This window comes from Nicotiana sylvestris, chromosome 7 (assembly GCF_000393655.2).
Source record: "Nicotiana sylvestris chromosome 7, ASM39365v2, whole genome shotgun sequence".
In the NCBI taxonomy this organism is placed as follows: Eukaryota; Viridiplantae; Streptophyta; class Magnoliopsida; order Solanales; family Solanaceae; genus Nicotiana; species Nicotiana sylvestris.
The window spans coordinates 9,805,008-9,830,121 of NC_091063.1; the positions used below are offsets into that span (position 1 = coordinate 9,805,008).

At 39.1% G+C, this 25,114-nt stretch overlaps 2 protein-coding genes across 4 annotated transcripts; one reads left to right on the forward strand and one right to left on the reverse strand.

Moving 5' to 3' along the window:
• The first annotated feature begins 1,030 nt into the window (after window positions 1-1,030).
• Window positions 1,031-19,549, forward strand: LOC104242688 (uncharacterized). Of its 3 annotated transcripts, none has more exons than XM_070150433.1 (11): window positions 1,032-1,963; window positions 2,850-3,126; window positions 3,326-3,511; window positions 4,870-5,022; window positions 5,116-5,559; window positions 5,701-8,037; window positions 8,679-8,872; window positions 8,962-9,117; window positions 15,381-15,615; window positions 18,161-18,471; window positions 18,873-19,549. In XM_070150433.1, exons 1-11 carry the CDS (start codon window positions 1,194-1,196, stop codon window positions 19,177-19,179), a joined length of 5,370 nt encoding a protein of 1,789 aa, XP_070006534.1. In that variant the 5' UTR covers window positions 1,032-1,193; the 3' UTR covers window positions 19,180-19,549. The 3 variants fall into 3 exon arrangements, with proteins under 3 accessions (XP_070006536.1, XP_070006534.1, XP_070006535.1); XM_070150434.1 differs by having other exon boundaries at window positions 1,877-1,963; window positions 2,829-3,126; XM_070150435.1 differs by lacking the exons at window positions 18,161-18,471; window positions 18,873-19,549 and having other exon boundaries at window positions 1,031-1,963; window positions 8,962-9,122; window positions 15,381-15,470.
• A 624-nt stretch (window positions 19,550-20,173) lies between these two features.
• LOC104236866 (sucrose synthase-like) lies at window positions 20,174-24,829 on the reverse strand. Its single transcript, XM_009790891.2, has 11 exons — window positions 24,668-24,829; window positions 23,993-24,274; window positions 23,723-23,906; window positions 23,311-23,646; window positions 23,123-23,221; window positions 22,875-23,048; window positions 22,496-22,779; window positions 21,615-21,839; window positions 20,960-21,523; window positions 20,721-20,865; window positions 20,174-20,426 (listed from the first exon to the last, which is right to left on the reverse strand). The coding sequence occupies exons 1-11, from the start codon at window positions 24,751-24,753 to the stop codon at window positions 20,394-20,396; spliced, it is 2,412 nt and encodes an 803-aa protein (XP_009789193.1). The 5' UTR covers window positions 24,754-24,829; the 3' UTR covers window positions 20,174-20,393.
• Between the last annotated feature and the right edge of the window lie 285 nt (window positions 24,830-25,114).

Sequence of the window (25,114 nt, forward strand, 5' to 3'; positions counted from 1 at the left end):
CCTGTCATTTACTTGCTTAACTGTTAAAAAAGTATTTTTAAAGAAGCTTAAACTGAACTAAGGTGACTTTACATGTTTTCACTGTTTCATTGCTTTTACTTGCTTTATACTGCTTCTTTATAGCATATTGATGTGTCTTTACATGATTTCTTATCACTTAGTCTTCATTTATTATTATTGCTTACTGAGTTGGAGTACCCACTTTACTCCCTGTGCCCCGTGTGCAGATTTAGGCGCTTTAGGTCCTGCTTGCGAGGGTTGAGAGCTTCAAGCATATTTCGGAGATTCACTAGGTAGCTGCTCAACGTTCGCAGCCGAGTGCTTCTCCCTCTATCTTATTTTCTCTTGTTTTAATTCTGTGATAGACTTCGTATATTCTTCCTGTTTTAATCGGTCAGTAGATGCTCATGACTAGTGACACCCCGATGTCGGCCTGTGTTGGTTTTATTTCCGCAAACTGTACTATTTCTCTGCTTATTTTGGGATCATTATTATGTTAAAGACTTAATTTGTATTTTTTTAATTGCTTAAAAAGAATTGGGTGTTGTGTCGGCTGGCCTTGTCTTCAAGAGAGGCGCCATTACGACCGGGTCTGGGTTTAGGGTCGTGACAATTTGAGAGCTGGACAGACCTATTTTTAGGGTGATTGTCGTTACTGTATTTATGAATACATGGTGCGAATACATGTGAATACAGTCGCGTACAACTGTAACCCCCTTTTTAAGCTACTTTTGCTATATCGTAACAACTGAATAATAGCTATAAAAAGTAATTATGTACATGATAGCTATAGGGAATTAATAGCGACTAAATAATAGTGGTTTCTGAAAATTTGGAGAAAGAAAAAAGAAGGACCATATTATTATCTATTAAAATAATCGGGTTTATTTTAAAGAAAAAACAGTCGGTTTGAAGACGCACAACTGAAGTAACGGCATGCTCTTCCGCCACGTAAGGGTCCTTTCGCGCGCTCTTTGGGATAGTAGGACCCACCGACTCCATTTTCAACCGTAACCGAACTCCCAAAATTTTGGCCCACGAGCCCTCATTTTCACTTTCCTCTTCGCTGCTTCTCGAACTTTTAGCCCTTTCCACTTCTCTATCTCTATACTTCCACCTTCAACACCAGGCTCATCATCCCAAATTTTCCATCCAGAAGATCCAATTTTTTGTGTATATACTACGAGAATTCGATGAGCTTTTCCTGTAGTAGCAGTTATTTTCACTTTCCTTCAACGTCTCAGAGAAATCTCAGTGTTCGCAGTAGAAGAATACTTCATCGCCGATGGAAGCATCGGAAGTTGAAATGGAATCATCATCATTATAAAATTCTCGCAATTCAGAATTTAAATCCTATGCCATTAGAAAATTTATTTCAAAACATAGTTTCTCAATTTCCTTCTGTAAATTCACTCGATTTAATTGCTCCAGCCCTAGGTTTTATCTCTGGTTTTGCTCTTCACTTATCTCAATCGCAAAAGTCAGTAAAACTTCTAGAAACTTCTGTTTCGGACCTCGGAGAATGGATCTTATTCACTAGTCCGACGCCGTTTAATCGGTTTGTAGTACTACGTTGTCCGTCAATTTCGTTTCGGGAGAGTGAACTTATGGAGGAGGTGAACGAGAGGCTTGTGAAGGAAGACAGACATTTTGTGAGGCTAAATGGTGGGAAGATTCAGATGAGTGATGATTATGAGAGTAGTTGTGATGATGAGAAGTTGGTGTATCAGAGAGTATGTTTGAGTACGGAGGATGGGGGAGTCGTGTCGCTTGATTGGCCAGCGAATTTGGATTTGGAAGAAGAATATGGATTGGATTCTACGATTGTGATTGTACCGGGGACAACGGAGGGAAGTATGGATAAGAATATTAGAGCATTCGTTGTTGAGAGTTTGAGGAGAGGATGTTTCCCTGTTGTCATGAATCCTAGAGGTTGTGCTGGTTCGCCATTGACAACTGCGCGGTGAGAAATTGCAATCTCATTCAATTACTAGTAATCATGTGTTGTACTTGTATTGTTCCACCTGTTTTTTCTTTTAAGTGCAACAGATTTTGCATTACCATCCTGTTACGAACTGAATGCAGAACTATTTCCGTTTCACACATCCGAACTAACTAGGTGCTGTCACAGACAATTTATGTGTAACAATAGCTTCTTATCAAAATAAGAAAGGAGTATTGTAGGTTTTACTTTGCACTCTTGATAGCCTTTTCCTACTTACCGCTATGTGCAAAACTTATTACTTTAGAACAGGGGTGGATGTAGTGTACTCCCTCCATTTCAATTAGTTTGAACCTATTTGACTGGGCACGAAGTTTAAGAAAAAAGAGAAGACTTTTGAAACTTGTGGTCTAAAATAATACATTGATATTTGTGTGGCTATAAATAGTCTCATTAAGGGTAAAATGAGAAGTTTAAGGTTACATTCTTTCCAAATTTAGAGAGGGGTCATTCTTTTTTAAACTGATTAAAAAGGAAATAGTTTCATTCTTTTATAAACGTAGGGAGTAGATGTTATGGGTTGATCAGAATAGCTTTGGCTCCGCCCCTGTATATCTGATTAAAAAATTCACTAGATAAGTACAAATAATACTTTTCGAACCCACCAAAAGACTATGGTTGAATCCCGAACTCAAACCCATAAAGCCCAAATCGTGTATCCATATCTAGTTTAGAAAGGAGATAAGTCCTTTTCTTTTTTAAATTGATTGAACAAATTACTGTTTTAAATGCCAATCACGTGGTTTAGCTTCGGGATAGTTAAAAATTGTTGCTTCTAGTTATGGCCATTCAGCATCTCTCTTGTAATAAGCTAATGGAAGAACAGATGACTACTTTATTTATGTAGGTTATTTACTGCTGCTGATAGCGATGATATCTCCACAGCCGTCCAATTTATCAACAAGAAAAGGCCGTGGTCAACAATAATGAGTGTGGGCTGGGGTTATGGAGCCAATATGCTGACAAAGTATCTGGCTGAAGTTGGAGAAAAAGCTCCTCTTACAGCTGCTACTTGCATAAACAATCCTTTTGACCTAGAGGAGGCAACAAGAACCACGCCCTGTCAAATTGCTGCGGACCAAAAGCTCACACGTGGCTTAGTAGATATATTGCAATCGAGCAAGGTAGAGACTCTGCCTTTACATAAAGCTGTCACTGTAGGATTAACGTCTGGAGTTTTCACTTGACGCATGCTTCATGACCTTTCGATCATGTTCAGCTTGTTGTATGAGGCAGTGCTCTGGTGCGCTGAACGTTGTTGCCCTAGGTTTAAGAGTTCCATAGAAGCTTGAAAACTCTTTAACATTTATAAGATGCATGCAGGAACTCTTTCAAGGTCATGGAAGAGGCTTTGATGTTGAAAATGCTCTTTTCGCGACTTCTGTTCGGGACTTTGAGAAAGCAATATCAATGGTATCTTATGGATTTAACTCCATCGAAGATTTCTATGCAAAATCCAGTACAAGGGATGTGGTTGGCAAAGTAAAGATTCCTCTTCTTTTTATACAGGTAATGTTTTGAAAGGCCATTTCACTTTTTAGAGGAATTGACCCAAAACCTATATTACCGCAGATTCTCCAAAATGCGGCGGCACCCGTGTCGATTCTCCAAAAATACACTACTTTTGGAGGATCCGACATGCACCCGGAAACATTTTCGGAGAGTCCGAGCAATATGGCCTAAAACTGTCCCTTCAGTATGTGGTTGAGTTTAAATTTGTCCCTCTAATATTATACTCAACATAAAAAGTCCTCTAACTTTGCAAAACAGGGACACTTCTGTCCATCCAATCTGATTTCGTTAAGTTTTATTTGAATACCCCTCCCCTTCCGTGCCTACGTCCTTTTACTTCTTAGTTGTTATCAAAGACCACCATGATGTTTGTTCTTACCAAGACCTGCTCCCTGCAGCACTGTCAACATTTTTGTCAACACACTTCGAATAGATTCAGTGAACAGTTTGAATAATAATGAGCAGGAAATAGTTCCAAATTCTGCTATGCTTAGTTATTCATCCCAACACAATTTCTAGTCTTGTGCCTGTAATTTAAAGGGATTCTAAGAAAACTCATCGCTTTACTTTGGGGAGAAATACAAGGAGAGGAGCTACAGAATCTTCATCTCAAGTTTCACCTCAATTAGCTAAGGAGATGATATACCTGGATGACATTGAGGAGTTTGAGTCTCCTGTGAGCAAACATTTGAACTTCCAAGATCAGAAGCTATTGATGTTCGAAGCACCTCTTTTTTTGGGTCAATGTTCGAAGCACCTCTTGTTCCCTTGATATTACAGATAAACACTGGTTGAAACTTTGAAGGTCACAAGGAATAGTGTGAGTTGCAGAATGTGAAAGAACAATCAAGGTGTTTAAGGAAGAGTAGCAAGGGAAGAAAATATTCCATGGGAAACAGTGTGACAGACGTATAATAGTAAGATCAAGAGAAGTTTATTGGGAGAAAAAGGAGAAAATGGACAATGCTTAAATAAGGCTGTGAAGCATGCATGCTTGTTTTGACCCCCCCCCCTGTATATGAAGGTAAAGGGAAGAATATAATGGGAAACGGACAATGCTCCGAGAAGTTAAATTTTCTTGGAGGCTACAATCTTTTGTGGTCCTTCCATGATAATTTTAAACCATCATGGTCTGGTGTCAATAAAAAGAAAAAGACGGTGTTGCTTCACTTTTTCAAGAGAGCACCTGCAGGCTTGAAATTGGTTGACAGCTGCAAGCAGAAATAGTATAGTTAAATATCTATGTCCAGAACTAATATTCAAGTTTCAATATGGTTTATTCTATGTGCATTGTCCTGAAAATTGATTATGAATTGGGACAAATCGTGAACTTCTTGGTTTCATTGATTTTTCAGAGCGATGAAGGGTCAGTTCCCTTGTTCTCTGTTCCACGCAGTTCGATAGCAGAAAACCCATATACAAGCCTACTCTTGTGCTCTTATTTTCCATATGATGAAACGACAAATGGCAGATCAACACTAACTTGGTGCCAGCATCTTACAATTGAGGTGAGGATCGTGAATCGTGACTGTTATCTGTCATGGTTTCATTTTTTCTCCTCCGTATTCCCTAATATTTTCATTCCCAAAATTCGTCTGCAGTGGCTCACAGCTGCGGAGCTCGGACTTTTGAAGGGTCGTCATCCTCTTCTGAAAGATGTTGATGTTACCATTAATCCATCCAAGGGTCTTACTCTTGTGCGAGAACCATCTGATAGAAGTTTTAGATCAAACAAGCTCTTGGATCTTCCTAACTCAGATGCTTTAGATGGTTACTCCCTAGATCCTTCAGTGCAAATATTTGAAGGAGGAGATACCACTGCGAGATTTGGAAGAGATTCAGGAAAAGATCTTCGGAGCACAGAGAAGCAACAAGAGACCTTTAGCACCTTACAAAATGGTAGTGCTGCTGATGCAGAATCAGGAGGAGAGGAGGCTGGAAGTCCTGTTGATGGTGAAAGAGGTGTGCTACAGGCTGCAGAACTAGTTATGAATATGCTTGATGTGACAATGCCTGATACACTAACAGAAGAACAGAAGAAGAAGGTACTTAATATCTGTTCCTTATGACTTGTGGTAATTTGTTGAAAACAATTTCTTTTGGAGGTAAACTGAGCCAACTTTACTCATTGGATAGGCTATATAACTGTTATATGTTCTAGACTTTACCTGTTTAAACTGTGGCAGGTCCTGACGGCTGTTGGTCAAGGGGAGACAATAATGAAAGCTTTGCAAGATGCTGTACCTGATGATGTTCGTGGAAAGCTCACAACTGCTGTCTCTGGAATTTTGCACAATCACAGTTCAAATCTCAAAATTGACGGGCTACTAAGTCTTGGACATATTCCAAACTTGACATCTAGAATAAAGTCGAAGATAGAAAAGGATGGAGGATTTTCAAGTATAGAAGGTGGAAGTGAAACTCCTCACTTATCATATGGGAAGAAGAGGGCTGGTGATTTTTCAGATGAATTTAATAATGACGGCTCTAGCACAGAAAAGCATTCTCAAGACCTAGTTTCAGAACCTGAGTTATTGGAGAACGCGCAACAATCTGTTGATACAACTCAGTCTCAAGAAATGAGTAGCCATGGTAGTGAAGTTCCTGCTTTAGATAAGAAGGATAGCAACGATGTGGAGAGTAATCAAAGCGCAAATCTTTCTGAAGAAAACACTGCCCTAACTTCTGATTACAGGGAAACTGAGTCAAAAGCTGGAGCTAAACTTGAGAGTTCAAATGCGCCTGAAGTGGATGGTGGCACTGAGAAAGTGATTGCTGAGAAATCCAAAGTACAACATGATGGTGGGAAACATCAGGCGGACTTGAAAGAAGAGATCTCTACCCAACAAAACGAAGAAAAAAATTCTGATATTTCTAGTGATCATAATAAGGAAACATCTTCCACCCAGTCCAAGGATAACATATCACTTGCGACATCCCCTTCAGAGACCAACGTGCTGGAAAACGAAGTTTCTGATACTGTCAAAAGAGAAGAGAGAAGTATGCAGACTGAGTCAAATCAAATTATTCCTAATGCACCAAGTGTTGATGTTTCTCAAGCATTGGATGCCCTGACTGGAATTGATGATTCAACTCAGGTGGCAATTAATAGTGTATTTCATGTACTTGAAGATATGATTACTCAGTTGGAAGGGGAAAGAAACACGGAAATTGAAATCAAGAATGAAGACGATAAAGGTGGACTTAAGACAAGTGAAATCAAGAATGGGGACGACGAAAATGGACATAAGGACAGAGACAAGGTTCTTGATCAAAATACTAGCTCCATCTCAAACAATCACCCTACAGTTGATAACCAAGAATTAGATGATGTTGAGAAGAGCAAAGTATGCTCACCTTCCCAAGAAAAATACAGAACAGATGCCATTGTATTTGGTGAAGTTGAAAGTGGTACAGTCAATTTTCAGGAAAGTCGTGGAGAAAGCCACGGAGAAAGTGATCAGAGGAGAATTTTTTTTGTCAATGGAGAGCTTCCTGCAGGGGATTCACTTAGGTCTTTGGATTACATTCAAAAAACTGTTCCTGTCTACATGTCTACCAATTCCTATGGAGACCCACTTTACAAAGAATATCTTCGAAACTATTTAAGTTCAAAGGCTGTGATAACCAAACCACTAGATTTAGACACCACAACTGCTTTGTTTCTCGACTACTTCCCAGAAGAAGGACAATGGAAACTTTTGGAGCAGATTGGAAGTAACAGTGATTTAGCTGATGAAGTTGCAGGAGATGACAGAATTTATGTGGAGATGCAGCATGATTCGCTTCGGGAAACAGATAATATGGATAATGTTATTGAGCCATCTTATGTAATAGTTGACAACGAAATCCAGGATCCTGATGAAGAATGTGTGACTTCAAACAACTCTAATGAGAATGTTGAAGTTGATAATGACAGTGCAAATGGATCTGCTTTATTTTTCAGAAATATTATAGTGGACGCTATGAAGGTTGAAGTTGGAAGAAAAGTAAGTGCTGCAGACATGAAGGAAATGCAGCCCAAACTCTTCAATGAACTGGAACATGTTGCAAATGCTATCTCCCAGGCTGTAGGGCATGGAGAGGAGCTTGTTTCATTTATCAAGAGTAAGGACCGTACTTCAGAGAAAGTGGGTACGCTTCAGGCAGAGCATATTGTGCATGCAATTTCATTAGCAGTTCAGGGAACTAGTTACTTGAGAAGGGTATTGCCTGTTGGAGTTATTGTAGGCTGCAGCCTGGCTGCTTTGAGAAAGTTTTTTGATGTAGATGCAGTAGACAGTAGCGGCGAAAGCAAAGATTTGGTCCTTGATGAAATAAGTGAACCAGGGAAAGTAAATTCTATTCAAACAGCGAACAAGCTGATTGATGAAAAGCATCCTGATAAACAAGTCTATGGATTGCAAAGTCCACTTTGCCAAGTTGAGGGAGCAGCTGATTCAGAAAATTCAGACAGAAAATATATTATGGTTGGAGCTGTTACGGCAGCCCTCGGAGCATCGGCATTGCTTGTCCATCAACAGGTAAAAGTCAAAAGGTTGGCTGATAGTTGTACTTAGAGCGGGTTGCAACAACTGGACAACTTTGCTTATTATTCAATATCATAAGTTATCACCTTCTTTGCATTATCCATCTAGGCTAGTTCTTGGCATGTATGAATCTCATGCATTTTGGGAAATCTAAAAACTACTTTTCCACCATTTTGCTGTAGAGATTGACCAGAACCCGCAGTTGAATATCTTGCTTTGACAAGGAAGACAATGCATTTCTTCACGTTTCACCTTATTTACCCTGGAAAAGGATTGGGAGGGCATTAACCATAGCGTCTATATGTTGGAGTGTGAACTAGGGACATATCCATCTTATTTTTGTCCTTTAAGAACTTCTTCATCGTTGTTAATGACCTAAAGAGACCACAATTTACCTTCTTCTTGAGCAGAATGCAATGGATATTTTGGGCAAGAATTCAGTGGAATCCTAAATTGAACTGGCTTGTTTCTTGTGCATACACTTAATTTTTTTTGGGGGGTTTGGATGGGGCGGGGGGGGGGGGCACTTTACAGATAAAGAAAAGCGATGAATTTATACTGCCCATTTCTTAATTTGTCTGTGCCAACTTTTTCTATATGAACTCTTCTAATATTTCGCATGTATGCGCTTAAAGGATGCTGAAACTAATGCAAGTTCTCCCAAGCCTTTCGAGGATGAGAAAAATCATAGCAAGGAAGTGGGCAAGCTTGATGACGAAACAAAGGATAAAACTCACAATAACATAGTCACAAGCCTTGCTGAGAAAGCCATGTCTGTAGCTGGTCCTGTGGTGCCTATGAAAGAAGATGGTGCAGTGGATCAAGATAGGTCTTATAATCTTCACAGCATGCTTTTCTTTTTTTTTTTACTTCAAATTATTATTGAAACCTGTTTAAATCCTCTTTTTATTTTAATAGGCTGGTGGCAATGTTGGCGGAATTGGGACAGAAGGGTGGCATTCTGAAATTGGTCGCAAAAGTTGCGTTGCTTTGGGGTGGTGTACGAGGTGCTATTAATCTAACTGACAAGCTCATCTCGTTTCTGCGCATTGCTGAACGTCCTTTGTCCCAGAGGTAAGGTATTACGTCATTTTACTATGATATGAAGTATTGCGTCATTTATCTATGTTCTAGGTGCTGGATGAAAGAATTAACTACAAATGTTGACAAAGTCTTTGTTTTGAAGCCAAAGTCATCTCTCAATGCTCGATTTGTTCTGTAGTATGTGTTTATTTTGTGATTAAAGGAAACAATTTTAATCTTACTGTGTAAAAGGAAAGAATTTGAATCTTTTACTGCAAATTAGCTAAACGAAAGTTTCAGGATAAGGTGACATCTTTTCCAAGAAATGCAAGACATCATCATACATCCGCTGTTTATTTCTTCTTTTTACTCTTCTACATGATTAGATACTGAGACTGCTGTGTTAAACTGATAATAGGCCAAGTTTAGACCGTTTCCAGTAGTTTTTGGCATTGGTGGGTGAATTTAACCCGCATGGAATAGATACCTCCATTTTGCATTAGTGAACCGCTTGCTTTAGTGATTACCCTTTCATGGCTTCTTCCATACTTTTACCTCTTTCTTTAGTCTGGATGGAACATGAATGAAGTGTTGCGGAAGCCAAATGTATAGAGTGTGAATAAGTCACAACTACTATACCAAAAATTATGACAACCACCAAATAATAAATAAGACAATAAAGCAATAATAAAGGGAACACCAGAATTTACGAGGTTCGGCTAATTTTGCCTACTCCTCGGACACAACCAAATATTTTATTCCACTCCAAAAATACAAGTGAAATAATACTAAAGAGAGAAGATACAAATGCCTTAAACAGATGAGAAGGCAAATGAGAGGTGTGTTTCAATCCTAAACATTAGGCCTTCTTTTATAGGGGAAAAATCCCCCCAAACTTAACTCCCAACCAATGTGGGACTTTGGCATTTTGCCAAACTTCAACAAATCTCCACCTTGGCAAAATTCCACATTTTCAATTCTCTCTCAATAACAAATTTTGGTTGTGTCTTCATCTTCAATCTTCAGTGTTCAACAATGTTGATCAAATCCAAACAATGTTGAAACTTGACCGCAGTCACCACCTTTGTCAGCATATCAGCAGGATTCTCTGTAGTATGAATTTTCTTCACCGTGACTCCACCTTCTTCTATGATTTCTCGTACGAAATGATACCGAACATCAATGTGTTTCGTCCTTGCATGATAAACTTGGTTCTTCGCTAATTGAATAGCACTTTGACTATCACAAAAAATTGTGATACCTTTTTGTTCAACACCAAGCTCCTTTAGCAATCCTTGAAGCCAAATTGCCTCTTTCACAGCATCTGTAATAGCCATGTACTCTGCCTCTGTTGTAGACAAAGCAACTGTTGACTGCAAAGTAGACTTCCAACTAACTGGTGCCTTTGCAAAAGTAAACACATAACCAGTAGTTGATCTTCGTTTGTCCATATCACCCGCAAAATCTGAGTCACAATATCCAACTACAAACTGATTGTCTTCCTGCTCAAAAACTAACCCGACATCTACAGTATTATGAATATACCGTAGAATCCACTTCACAGCTTGCCAATGCTCCTTCCCTGGATTGTGCATATATCTGCTAATAACTCCAACAGCTTGTGAAATGTCAGGCCTTGTGCAAACCATTGCATACATCAAGCTACCAACAACATTTGCGTATGGTACCTTTGACATATACTCTCGTTCAGCTTCATCCATTGGCGACATAGTAGTACTTAGCTTAAAATGGGAAGCAAGTGGAGTACTAACTGGCTTAGTCTTGTCATCTATGCCAAAACGTTGAAGTACTCTCTTCAAATATTCCTTTTGAGATAAACAGAGTTTCTTTGAACGTCTATCTCTAATTATCTCCATGCCAAGAATTTTCTTTGCCTCACCCAAATCCTTCATCTCGAACTCCTTCTTCAGTTGAATCTTCAACTTATCAATTTCTTCCGAATTCTTGGAAGCTATCAACATATCATCAACATATAGGAGAAGATATACAAAGGAACCATCTTTAAGCTTGTGCAAATACACACAATGATCGTATTTGCTTCTCTTGTACCCTTGCCGCAACATAAACTCGTCAAATCGCTTGTACCATTGTCTAGAAGATTGTTTCAATCCGTACAATGATTTTTCAAGTTTGCACACCATATTTTCTTTTCCAGCAACTTTGAATCCTTCTGGCTGAGTCATGTAGATTTCCTCCTCCAAGTTTCCATGTAAAAACGCAGTTTTTACATCCATCTGAACTAGTTCCAAATCCAATTGTGCTACCAAAGCCAACATAATTCTAATGGAGGAATGTTTTACAACTGGAGAAAACACTTCATTGTAATCAATTCCCTCCTTTTGAGCATATCCTTTGGCCACCAATCTTGCTTTGTAGCGAACATCTACTTGGTTAGGAAATCCTTCCTTCTTTGCAAATACCCATTTGCACCCAATTGCTTTCTTTCCCTTCGGGAGATTGGCCAATCTCCATGTATGATTCTGATGAAGGGACTGTATTTCATCATTCATGGCAATCCTCCACTTATCTTCTTCTGAACTTTGGACAGCGTCTTTATAAGTAGTAGGAACATCATCAGCTACAATTGAGGTTGCACAAGCAACCGTCTCTATGAGACGAACAGGTTTCGTTATTGTTCTTTTTGGCCTGCTGGTTGCTATTGATTCAAGTTGTTGTTGAGATTCCTGAGTTGGAATCTCCTCTACTGGCTCTCCTTCCAGAGGGTAATCTTCATTTGTTTCCTCCTCTGCTTCTTGTGTAGGAAAAATAAATTTTCCCTCAAACTCCACCTGCTTAGAAGCACCTTCATTTTGTTTGGTATCTTCTGTTACCTTATTTACCATAGCAAATTCATCAAAGGTAACATCTCTGCTGAATATTACTTTCTTTGTCATAGGGCACCATAAGCGATATCCTTTGACTCCAGAAGTAATTCCCATAAAAATAGCCTTCTTTGCCCTTGGATCCAATTTTGACTCCGTCACATGATAATATGCAGTTGAGCCAAACACGTGCAAAGAGTTATAATCTACAGCAGGTTTTCCGTACCATTTTTCAAATGGTGTTTTGCCATCAATAGCAGCAGATGGTAGACGATTAATGAGGTGACATGCATATGTAATTGCCTCAGCCCAAAATTCTTTGCCCAAGCCAGCATTGGACAACATACACCGTACCTTCTCCAGCAAGGTCCGGTTCATACGTTCTGCCACTCCATTCTGTTGTGGTGTATGTCTAACAGTGAAGTGTCGGACGATGCCATCATTTTCACAGACCTTATTGAAATGATCATTTTTGTATTCACCTCCATTGTCTGTGCGAATACACTTGATCCTCCTGCCTGTTTGATTCTCCACCATCGTCTTCCATTTGAGAAAAATTCCCAGCACTTCATCTTTGTTTTTCATTGTATACACCCACACTCTTCGAGAAAAATCATCAACAAAGGTTACAAAATAGTGCTTCCCACCCAATGAAGGTGTTTTGGAAGGACCCCAAACATCAGAGTGTACATAATCCAAAATGCCTTTAGTATTATGGATCGTTGTACCAAATTTAACCCTTGTCTGTTTCCCTTTGACACAATGCTCACAAAACTCCAAGTTGCAAGCCTTTACTCCTTTTAACAATCCTTGATCTGATAGAGTTTTCAAGGATTTTCCTCCAGCATGTCCCAAGCGCATGTGCCATAGCTTGGTTGCTTCTGCCTCTTTGTCGTCACTGGATGTTACTGTCGCTGTCCCAATAACTGTACTGCCACGATAGCGGTACATATTATTATTCTTCCGATTAGCCTTCATTACCACTAGTGCACCGGAGCATACTCTCATCACTCCATTTTCTGCAATGATTTTGAACCCTTTTGATTCTAGGGCTCCCACAGAGATGAGATTCTTCTTCAAATCCGGTACATATCGAACATCTATCAATGTTCTGATCATTCCATCATGGTTCCTTAATCGTATTGAACCAATGCCATATGAGGTAAGAGGGCTGTTATCCGCTGTGTGGATGACTCCATATTCTCCTTCTTGAAATTCCATGAACCAGTCCCTGTTGGGACACATATGATAGCTACAAGCCGAGTCCATCAACCATATGTCTGATGATGTTGATGACTCTGTTGTAACTAATGAGAAGTCTGAATCATCACAATCAGCTACATTTGAATCCATAATGGCCTTTCCATTGTTATGTTTGGCCTTATTCTTCAACTTCGGACAGTCTTTCTTCCAGTGCCCTTTTTCTCGACAAAAGGCACATTCATCTTTGCTGGGTCTGGATCTTGACTTGGATCTTCCCTTCTTTGTCCTCGTTTGATTTTGAGGACGACCCCTCACAAATAGTGCTTCTCCTTCTCCGCCCTTCTGTTTTTCTCGCTTTCTTTGTTCATAGCTGTACAAAGCCGAACAAACTTCTCTGAGAGAAACTTCGTCATTTCCATGGAGTAGAGTAGTTTCAAGGTGCTCGTACTCATCAGGAAGTGACGCCAACAACATCAAGGCCAAGTCACCATCATCATAAGTTGTATCCATATTTTGCAAATCTGTAACCAACTTATTGAAACTGGTGATATGTTCATTCATCGTGGTACCAGGAACATAGGTGAAGTGAAACAGTCTCTTCTTCATGTACAATTTATTTTGACTGTTTTTCTTCAAAAATTTATCCTCCAGTGCTTTCCATAATTTACTTGCAGAAGTTTCCTTTGTGTATGGATATTTCTGCTCTCTAGCAAGGTAGGATCGAATGGTACCGCAAGCAACACGGTTGATAATTCTCCAATCTTCTTCTCCAATAACATCTGGTTTCTTTTCTTCAATGGCCAGATCTAGCCCTTGTTGAAAAAGGACATCTAGAACCTCGCCTTGCCACATCCCAAAATGTCCGGACCCGTCAAATATTTCGACCGCAAATTTCGCATTTGACACAATTCTTGTCATAAGCGAAGATGCCAATGATGACGTATTGTTGACACTTGATGTAGATTCTTCTTGTTTATTGTCTCCCATCTTTGACACAAATATTATTTAATAGCTGACGACACAAATCAAGATTATTTCCTTTCTGGTGTGGAAGATCAGACTAAGCTGCAACCACAGAGCATACTCAGACAGAACCTTGACTCAGTTACCAAGATAAATCTTTTCTGATGTGGAAGATCAGACTATGCTGCAACCACAGAGCATACTTAGACAGTACCTTGGCTCTGATACCAATTGTTGCGGAAGCCAAATGTATAGAGTGTGAATAAGTCACAACTACTATACCAAAAATTATGACAACCACCAAATAATAAATAAGACAATAAAGCAATAATAAAGGGAACACCAGAATTTACGAGGTTCGGCTAATTTTGCCTACTCCTCGGACACAACCAAATATTTTATTCCACTCCAAAAATACAAGTGAAATAATACTAAAGAGAGAAGATACAAATGCCTTAAACAGATGAGAAGGCAAATGAGAGGTGTGTTTCAATCCTAAACATTAGACCTTCTTTTATAGGGGAAAAATCCCCCCCAAACTTAACTCCCAACCAATGTGGGACTTTGGCATTTTGCCAAACTTCAACATGAAGAAACTTCTAGTCCCCAGCATTCACCTTCAGATTTGATTTTAAATTTATCAAACGGCCATCTTCATCAATCTAGTTCTTGTTCTTCATAGTTGCTCTTTTTGTCTTAGGAATCTGGGGATGTTGGGACAGGTAGTTAAGTAGTTTACCTTCTGGGCTTCTGGTTGTTAACCATATATGTTCATTTGGCATCCCAGTGAGCAGCAGCTCTTTGACAATCTTTTTCATTCTTTTTGGTGGGTTTTTGGGGGGGAGGGGTGGTATCTATAAAATTATTCTTTTAATTTATGCATCAGAAACCACTACTCTTAAAACGTGAAATAAACTAGCACAATGCACTTATTGCATTTTAAAAAAGCTGTGATGCAGCTGTTTCTTTACAGATCTTCAATATCACCATTGGGATGGTGCGGCTAATCTTGAGATGCCGTTTACCTCAGAACCTCTTTCAAGCATGCTTTTCCAATTAGGCAAGCTTCATATCCCTTATTAGACATGCCCCTATAATTTAAAAAATTACAGGGTCGCAGTTTCTTTTGTCACTGACATGTTATTTTCATGAGTAGAGTCAATGGTGCCTTCAGTCATCTGTTCAGCAGATTTTAGTTATTGTGTCAACAAGTTTTAAGACTGAGCTCTCTGTTATTTCTCACTCAGCTTGACATTCTTTCGTCACCTTATATTGATGTTGCTTTGATTCTGGAACTTGCACCAGGATTCTTGCTTTTGCAGGTATGGTGCTTGTTTTATGGTCACCAGTGGTCGTTCCATTGCTGCTCCCACTTGTGCAAAGGTGGACAATGCAGAAGCCATCCAGGACTGCTGAGCTCGTTTGCATTGTTGGCCTCTACATGTCTATTTTCTTACTAATTACTTTATGGGGTAAAAGGATTCGTGGCTATGAGAATCCGCTTGAGCAGTATGGGCTAGATATGACGTCAATGCAGAAGGTAAAAGTTTTTTATTTTTTTGTCAAAGTCAACTAGGTGCTTTAAAGTTGATAAAGTAACAACTTCTTGAGGAAGCACCTTGCTGGAAGATCAGTAGCCGGTTCTGTCTTTACTTCAACAACGTCTGATATTGGTAATACACTAACACAGTAAAGGACCTGCGCGCTATTACCATTTAGTCTATATGGCATTTTCTTCCACATATTAACCGGCCTTTCATTTCCTCAACTAAATGGGTTGTGTCAATATGGGGTTCAACAATGTGTCAGAGTCCAACCGGCCCGACTATAACTAAGTTTTTAATTTTTTTGTTTGTATTTATAATTTGTGTAATTACTAAACAAAAGTAATATAACCTTTTTCCTTCTATTATGATAATATCAAAAAAGAAAATTAAAAATATTTTGATGAGTTTTCTCTGATGGGTCAATTTGGGCTGCATATTTAGCCCAAATCAGCCCAAATTTTAGACGGGCTAACTTGGGTTGTGCCCAAACTTGACATTCCATGAAAATGTGCCCCTTCATGGATGCAAGATTCAATTCCCTCTCTTTTTGTTGGAATGCAATGAAACATATCACTCTAGGAAAGAATCTGGACCAGATATCTGATGTAATGTACACTTCCATGGTTTTCATCATATTTAGTAAAGAAACCATATCTTTAGCGACAATGTTTCAATCAAGACTATTCTTTTTCTTTCTCTTTCCCTTTTGTGTCCATGGTAACAGTCTAACAGGGTATAAGAATAAAGGTGATATCCAGAGTTGCTAAGTTATACCATGAAAGTTTGGGAGAGGGTGGTAGAAGCGAGGGTGAGGAGGATGGTGTCTATATCCGACAACCAGTTCGGGTTCATGCCGAGTCGGTCAACTACGGAAACCATCTATCTTATTAGGAGGTTGGTGGAACAGTACAGGGATAGGAAGAAGGACCTACACATGGTATTTATTGACCTGGAGAAAGCATATGACAAGGCCCCTAGAGAGGTCCTTTGGAGATGCATGGTGGCTAAAAGTGTGTCGGTTGCCTACATAAGGGCGATTAAGGACATGTATGATGGAGCTAACACTGGGATTAGGATAGTGGGGGGCGACTCAAAGAGTCCCAGTTGTTATAGGGTAACACCAAGGATCTGCGCTCAACCCGTTCTTATTTGTCTTGGTGATGGACGCACTGACACGTCATATTCAAGGGGAGGTGCCTTGTGTATGTTATTCGCTGATGACATAGTGCTGATAGTTAGAGACGCGAGGCGGCGTCAACGAGACGATGGAGGTTTGGAGACAGGCTCTTGAGTCTAAGGGTTTCAAGTTGAGCAGGACTAAAATGGAACACTTGGAGTGCAAGTTCAACGTGGATCCGAGGGAAGCAGGCATAGAAGTGAGGCTTGAATCACTGGTCATCCCCAAGAGAGACAGTTTCAAGTACCTTGGGACGGTTATCCAGGGGATGGGGAGATCGACGAGGACGTCACACACCGTATAGGGGTGGGATGGATGAAATGGAGATTAGCATCTAGAGTCCTGTGTGACAGGAAAGTGCCACCGATACTCAAAGCCAAAGGCAAGTTTTATACAACGGTGGTTAGACCGGCCATATTGTATGGGGCTGAGTGTTGGCCAGTTAAGAACTCACATACCCAGAAAATAAAAGTAACAGAAATGAGGATGTTAAGGTGGATGTGCGGGCATACTAGGATGGATAAGATTCGGAATGAAGATATTCGGGATAAGGTGGGCGTGGCTCCTATGGATGCTAAGATGCAGGAATCGAGACTTAGATTGCTCGGGCACGTACAGAGGAGAAGCCCGGATGCCCCAGTCAGGAGGTGTGAGCGGTTGGTTTTGGTGGGTACGAGAGAGGTAGAGGGCGGCCTAGCAAATATTGGGAAGAGGTGATCAGACAGGACATGGCGTGACTTCAGATTTTCGAAGACATGACCCTTGATAGGAAGGTGCGGAGGTCGCGCATTAGAGTGGTAGGTTAGGAGGTGGCTGAGGCTAGTCTGATAGGGTTGTGTCTCTGACTGCTAGTGGTTAATGTTGTGTTCACACTATTCACTGTTTTCATTGTGCTGAGCTTTATTTACTGGTTATTATTATTGCTTTACATCTATTTTCTGGTTCTTATGTTGTCATTATTTCTTGATGTTTCTGTTGATGGTACTGATATAGTGTTTCTTTTCGTCGTCTTGAGCCGGGAGGCTTTTGGAAACAGTCCCTCTACCCCTCGGGTAGGGGTAAGGTTTGCGTACACACTACCCTATCCAGACCCCACTTATGGGATTTTACTGGGTTGTTGTTTTTTTTGTTGTTGGTAATAGGCTATCAGGGATGGGATGGGGGAGAGTTTCACGTTGTCCCTCATTTTCTGCTTTTCGCCTTAATTGTGAGACCATTATATGGGATATAATGACATTCTTCAAGTATCAGTTTATGATTTTGGCCTTGAATGTTAGTATTTCTGTACGTTACAAATTTGAAGCTTTGAAGGAAAATCCATTTTAACTCGCATTACTCAGATCTGCCTGCCTTTCTTGCAGGGACAGAATTATCTGAAAGGTTTATTTGGAGGAATTGTTCTTGTTTTACTAATACATTCTGTGAACTCCTTAATTGGCTGTGCCCATTTCTGTTTGCCTGTGGCTCCTCCAACCTCGTCAGCAGCTTTAACCTGGTTAAAGGTGTATGGTCGGATGTTTGTTTTATTTGTTCAAGGACTTGCAACTGCTACAGGCGTTGCCACTGTTGAGGAACTTCTTTTCAGGTCATGGTTGCCTGATGAAATTGCTGTTGACCTGGGATATTATCGTGGAATCATAGTTTCTGGACTTGTGTTTGCTTTGTTTCAAAGGTGCGCCCTCATTCTTTTTTTCTTTTCTTTTTTTTAATAAGGTAAAGGTGTGCCCTCATTCTTGATCTGCTTATGCACTCGGGCTTTGATAAAGATCCAAGTATCCCGAGTTTTTAGGTTACTTGCCCTTCGAGCTGCCAATTTCTGTCTCTCAAAACTTATGAATAATTGAATGATTGAATTAGGGTTTCCTGAGAATATTTTCCCTGTATTTGCTTAGTTCTGTTTAGTGCTCTCTTGTCTTTATACGTGCACCTCCTGTCTATCTTGCCTCTTCGGATGTACCCTCTCTTCCCACCCCAAAAACTTTTATTCTGTTGGATTGATTGCGTTCTTAATGCTATATGCAAATGAAATTCCAGCAAGGTGAGTTTGTGTCATACTCTAAAATTGCTTTTCAGGTCACCGTGGGCAGTGCCTGGTTTGTGGCTATTGTCACTGACTCTTGCTGGTGTTCGACAAAGAAGCCAAGGAAGCCTCTTCCTTCCAATTGGGCTGCGTTCAGGGATAGTGGCTTCTAGTTATATCTTACACACTGGGGGTTTCTTGACTTATCAACCAAAGTTTCCTCCATGGTTCACGGGGTCTTATCCAACTCAACCATTTAGTGGAGTAGTTGGTTTTGCCTTCGCTTTGTCACTGGCAATACTTCTGTACCCCGGGGAGCCTCTTCGTAGGAAGAAAACAGCCAGAAAAATCAAGGAATAAAACATGTATGTAACTATCTATTGGTGAGATTGGTTAACGTGTAGCCAATATACAACCTGCATCGTTAAGCAAGCTGGAAATGTTGGTTGTTTTTGCCACTTCGGCATATAGTCAGGCTTGCTTATACTGGAACACGCGACTGAGATTATTGTACTTGAAGCAATGACTGTAGCAGTGGACATTACCAGGAAGCGTCTCCTTAAGTAAACTTAAGTTGTTATAAGTGTACAAATGAGGGCAAATTTTGTAGCAAATTAAAAAGTGTAAATGGGAATTTAAAGAAACCTCTTTTCCCACTTTATACCACTTGTACATGTAAGTTGGTTCTTTTCGACTGCAAGGAAATATATAGAAATCATTTACCACTGAAGTTCTGCAATCAGGAAAAGTTATTCCATCTGTAAAGTCTTTTTCCTTTCCTGCCAACTTTAAACTTTTTATTAGGATATCATCATTATTTCCAAATATGTTTGTTTTCATATTAATTTGGTTCACTGTCTCAACTTCAATTTGAAATAGAGAATTTGTTTGAAGAGTATTTCAAGTGGAAAATACTGCAAAAACTTAACCTATTTTTCCAAGTCAAATAATTGTCCAAACACTAATTCAACTTTCAAGTTCCGAATACTCTTTTTCAACTTTAACTTCCGATACTCGTCTTTTGCATATTGAAAATATAGTTTTTCTTAGAGAAAGGCATATCTTTTTGTCAAGGAAAATTGTAATAGAGAGCCCCAACAAGCTGTAGATACTAAATACATACAAGAGGTAGAGAGGCGACTACTTCTTGCTACTAGAAGCAAAGGAAATATTATTGATATAATCTTTAATTACAGTTCGTTTTAGAGATTCATATTATTGTGATTAGTCTGAGATATAGAGTTCTCTAATTCATGGTATTATACTATTATGGATGCTTTTGGCCAAAACTAGAATTACTGTCCTTTTGAGATTAAAAAAAAGGAAGGCAGGAAGCAATTGTGCATGAATTAAGTAGTAGAAATTTAGACTTTCATTAATCAAAACAGGCAAAGTTGTAACATTGTTTCCCAAAAGTTCAAACAAAACATGAAAGATAAAACCCTCCATTGAAAGGGCATTTAGGACAAGGAATTGCATTCAGAAAGGAAAAGATTTAAAAAAAAACATTCAAAAACAGCAGTCTCTCCTTCATTGCGTGTTCCATCTTCTTGTTGATGCTTTTGCCTCTTCAACTATTCATCAATAGCCAATGGAACTTTCTCAGCCTGAAATACACAACCAACAAATATACAAATTAGCAGCAGATTTCCAAACTTTATAAACAAGCTCAAACAAAATACAGAAGTGACACTAAAAAAAAAAATACAGCCCGGTGCACAAGGCATCACGCGTTCATACAGGATCCGGGAAAGGACCGTACCCCAAGGGGTGTGATATGTACACAGTCTACCCTAATGTAAATATTAGTGGCTACTTCTACGGCTCAAACCTCTGACCTATAGGTTGCACAAAGACAACTTAACCGTTGATCAAGGCTCCCCTTTAAAATTGACACTTACTGATTTCTTAAATCCAAGTTCATAAAACATCTCAAGATAGCGCTTCTTTGCACTAGCAACTTTATCATTCTTGGTTGCATACTTCCAGAATCCATAAATCCCAGATAGTGTGATCACTTTCTGTGAATAAATTTGCCATGTATACCTAGCAAAAGAAAATACAAAAAAGGGTTAGTTTTAGTTTGTTCAAAAGTTAAATCTTGGTTGTGCACTTGTGCTAATCAAATGCAAAAGCTTACTTTTCAAGAATACGCTGCAGACCTCCCTTGGAAATAGCATCCCAATAACTTGGATCTTCTTTAGATTTTTCAAAGAAATTTACCAACATATCAGCAGCCTTGTCACCTTGATTAGGATCAATATGGAAACCAGATTTTCCATTCACTATAATCTCAAACGGTCCACCATTACAAGTAGCAAAAGTTGGCAAACCACAAGTCATAGACTCTACAACTGTCAAACCAAAAGCCTCGTAGAATGCTGGTTGAACGAAAGCACCCCTCGTGTCTGCAATGTAACGATAGAGTTCTCCGTTCCTCACACGATTCATTTGGGAAGAAATCCACCTGAATTGGCCGTTCAGGTTATAGGTTTCGATAAGATCATACATCTTCTTCATCTCTGCTTGCTCTTCTAAATCTTTGGATTCTTTCCTTCTGTCTCCGCCTACAACCACAAGGTTAACAAGCTCCCTCAGCCTTGCATTCTTAGCATACCATTCCACGAGCCCTGTTAGATTCTTCACGCGATCTAGCCTTGCCATGGTAAAGAGAATTGGCTTGTTCCGGTCCTTCAACACACATCTGTTTATGTTGATAACAAATGATTAATCGATCTGTTGGGATAAAAGCGATCATAAATGGGATGAAATAAAAGCAAATTAAGGAGACTAACAAGTGGTCCTTATTCTCAACAGGACTGTAGAGGAGTTCTTCAATTTCCGGGTGGAAGTTGGTTAGCCTTTTCTCCTTCTCAGTGTAAGGGAAGTAGATTGACATATCAGCCCCAGGGGAGACAATGTTGAACTTTGGATCAAACGAATCGATTCCATGGACTACTCGGTACAATCCAGGCATGGTAAAAGCAGTATGACTCTCATACTGTCCTACAGTGTTTTTGCTGCAAATAACAAATGTTCCAATATCAATGGAAACAGTAAAAACAAACAAACAACAACAACAACCATGCCTTGGTCCCAAACAAATTGGGGTCGACAAATTGAAATAGTATAAACAAACAACAACAACAACTATGTCTCAGTACCAAACAAGTTGGGGTTGGCAAATGGAAATAGTATAAACTAATAGCAACAACTACTACTACTACTATGCCTCAGTCCCAAACAAGTTGGGGTTAGCGAATGAAAATAATATGAACAAACCAACAACAACAACTATACCTCAGTCCTAAGCAAGTTGGGGTCGGCAAATGGAAATAGTATAAACAAACAACAACAACAACAACAACTATGTCTCAGTACCAAACAAGTTGGGGTTGGCAAATGGAAATAGTATAAACTAATAGCAACAACAACTACTACTACTATGCCTCAGTCCCAAACAAGTTGGGGTTAGCGAATGAAAATAATATGAACAAACCAACAACAACAACTATACCTCAGTCCTAAACAAGTTGGGGTCGGCAAATGGAAATAGTATAAACAAACAACAACAACAACTATGGCTCAATCCTAAACAAGTCGGGGTCGGTGAATGGAAATAGTATAAACAAGGGTAAAAATATGAAATACTATGATGGTGTGCATTTGCTTTTACCTTCCAGCAATTTCTTGGAAAGTGCTGGTGATGATGAAATCAGTGTGATTCATGGCAAAGAGATCAGCAGTGAACTGACTTGAGAAATGATACTTGTCATCAAACTTCTTCCAATTAAGGTCAGAGGTTGGATACTTAGTTTTTTCCAAGGCATGAGCAATAGTACACTGAGTAGCCCCAAATTTCTTCGCAAGCAAAGAGGCAGCAAGATTTCCCTCACTGTAGTTTCCAATGATCAAGTCTGGTTTAGCTTGCAATTCTTTGACAAGTTCTTCTGCAACATCCTGATGATCAATTTAAAAATAGGTCTTCAGTTAGCAAGACATTTTCAATTGCAGAAGAACATTCCAATGGATTTTATTTGTTTTTATGTTCCAACCTCAGTGAAAGTTTCCATGTATGGCCAGACTTCGAATCGTGAGATCCATTTGCGCAACATTCCCTTCTCAGTTCTAAATGGAACACGAATTATATGAGAATGTTCTGCCCCATATACTTTCTCCATCCGCTCGCCACAGGTGGTTCCTACTGCATCAGGCAGCAGCCTTGTTACCTGATATAAAACAACAAAAAAGATCAATTTCATTTAGAGGTGTAAATCAAACTAGGAAAATTAAGGCCACTTACAACAAGGATGCGAGGGATGATATCATCGAGTCCTTGAAGCTTCATACGATGAAGCATCTCACGCTCCATAGCTGGAACTTGATCAAGAATGTAAACAACCTATTCAACATTTCACAACCAAAAAAAAAGATTGTTGGTTCAAATGGTATAAAGAACTTGATCAAGAATGCAAAATATTGGACACAAACCTGGCCACCAGTGTCAGGATAGCCCAAGACATTATCTTGAGCAAAATAACCATGTGGAGTTAGAATCACAACATTGAAAACCAATGGGATTCTACCAAGGAAATTTTCCAAAGAAGACGCGTTAGGAGCCTCAAGGAGATGCAAAAGATGACTGATAGTGTCTTGCACGCGTTCAGCGGTGTTTCCCCACCCTCTTTCCAAGCCAATCTCTTCAAACTTTGATTCAAAATTGGAGTATGGAGTTTCTGGATTCAATGTGCACAAATGTTCCTCTGCTTTTTTCAGAACAAGTTGGAAACTCTCTAGGCTTTGAATGCTTTCTTTCACCATCAATGACTGTTTTCAAGTTAACATACTTAGAAATATACACATAATCATACAACTTGTTTAAAGAAACACTTTTTTTTATTACCTTTCCTTTGTAGTTATGGTTTCTGAGGAAGTCAAGGAGGCATCTGGAAATCTCCTTATCATGAAACATTTTCGAAGCAATGTGGCGATTAAGAAACTCCAAACCATTGCCAATAGAGTCAGAAAGTGTTTTTGGTGGTGTAACTGTTGTAAATGGCTCAAAATCCAACTCCAATATGTTTCCACTGGTAACATAATTGATACACAAAACATTATGAATCAAAACAAAAACTTCAATTTCACAAAGCGAAATCGCAGACTAATACTTTACCTTTCATCAACAGTGTTCTCTTTCAATTGAAGGTATTCAGGAATGCTTAATTCAGCCACTTTCTTTGTCTTAAGATTCAGTGACAAGTACTCCCATACACCGGGCCTCGGACGTACAGCTAGTGCTAGTTTTGGTGGTACAATCACAGCTTCTTGGCTGCAACTGAGAACTTCCACAAGTGCACTAGGTACAATATTTACTCCATTTGTCTTACTAGTAACAGAAACCAAATGGTTCAAGAGATCAAGTGGTTTCATTACCCCTTTCCCTTCAGTTTCAATCCTGTGCCAAAACCAAAACAATTAAAAACAATGGTACTAATGTATTTAGCTAACATGAGCTATAGAATTTTCGACAGGGGACATAGATATATATGTGAAAAATCAGTAAAATTCTAATAAATATTAGATTACAACAACACAACAAAAACAGTAAATTCCACAAGTAAAGTCTGGGGAGGTAGTATGTACGCAGACCTTATACCTTGAGAATAGAGAGTTGTTTTCGATAGACCGGGCTCAAGGAAAGATGAACAGAAAGCAGTAGCAACAAGCAGTAACAACAGCTAGATAATAAGTGCTAACAAGTACTATTAGGTTCTAAACTTATAATTTCAAAAATGTAACAAAACCTTGATAAGCCTCTAGTTCTTAATATCATTATGTAGTAATGTACCTTGACTTGAGAGCCAAAATTTCATCTGGATGAGCCAAAATGGATTCCTCCAAACTTTTCTTAATGCTAAGACCACTAGCTGCCATTTTTTTTCTTCCTATGAAACAGAACTTTGATTCTATTCAAGAAAATAGAAAGAACGGATTAAATGAATTGATGAGAAAAATGAAACTCATCTGGCCTAATTTATACTAATATCTTAACCATAGATGGGCCAAATGAAAAAGAAAAAAGAAGATACTATTTCAATGATGAGATCTCAAGTTGCACAAAACATATTTCTAAGCAAGCTAGCTATAGCTATTGATTGGTGGAGCACCAAAAAGATGTAACACAACCACCAAACTTTAGTTGTAAGATTAATCATGACATTACACATAATTAACCTACATTAACTTTACATTAATACAACATGAATAAAGAAGAAAATAAGCATATAAAGAAAAG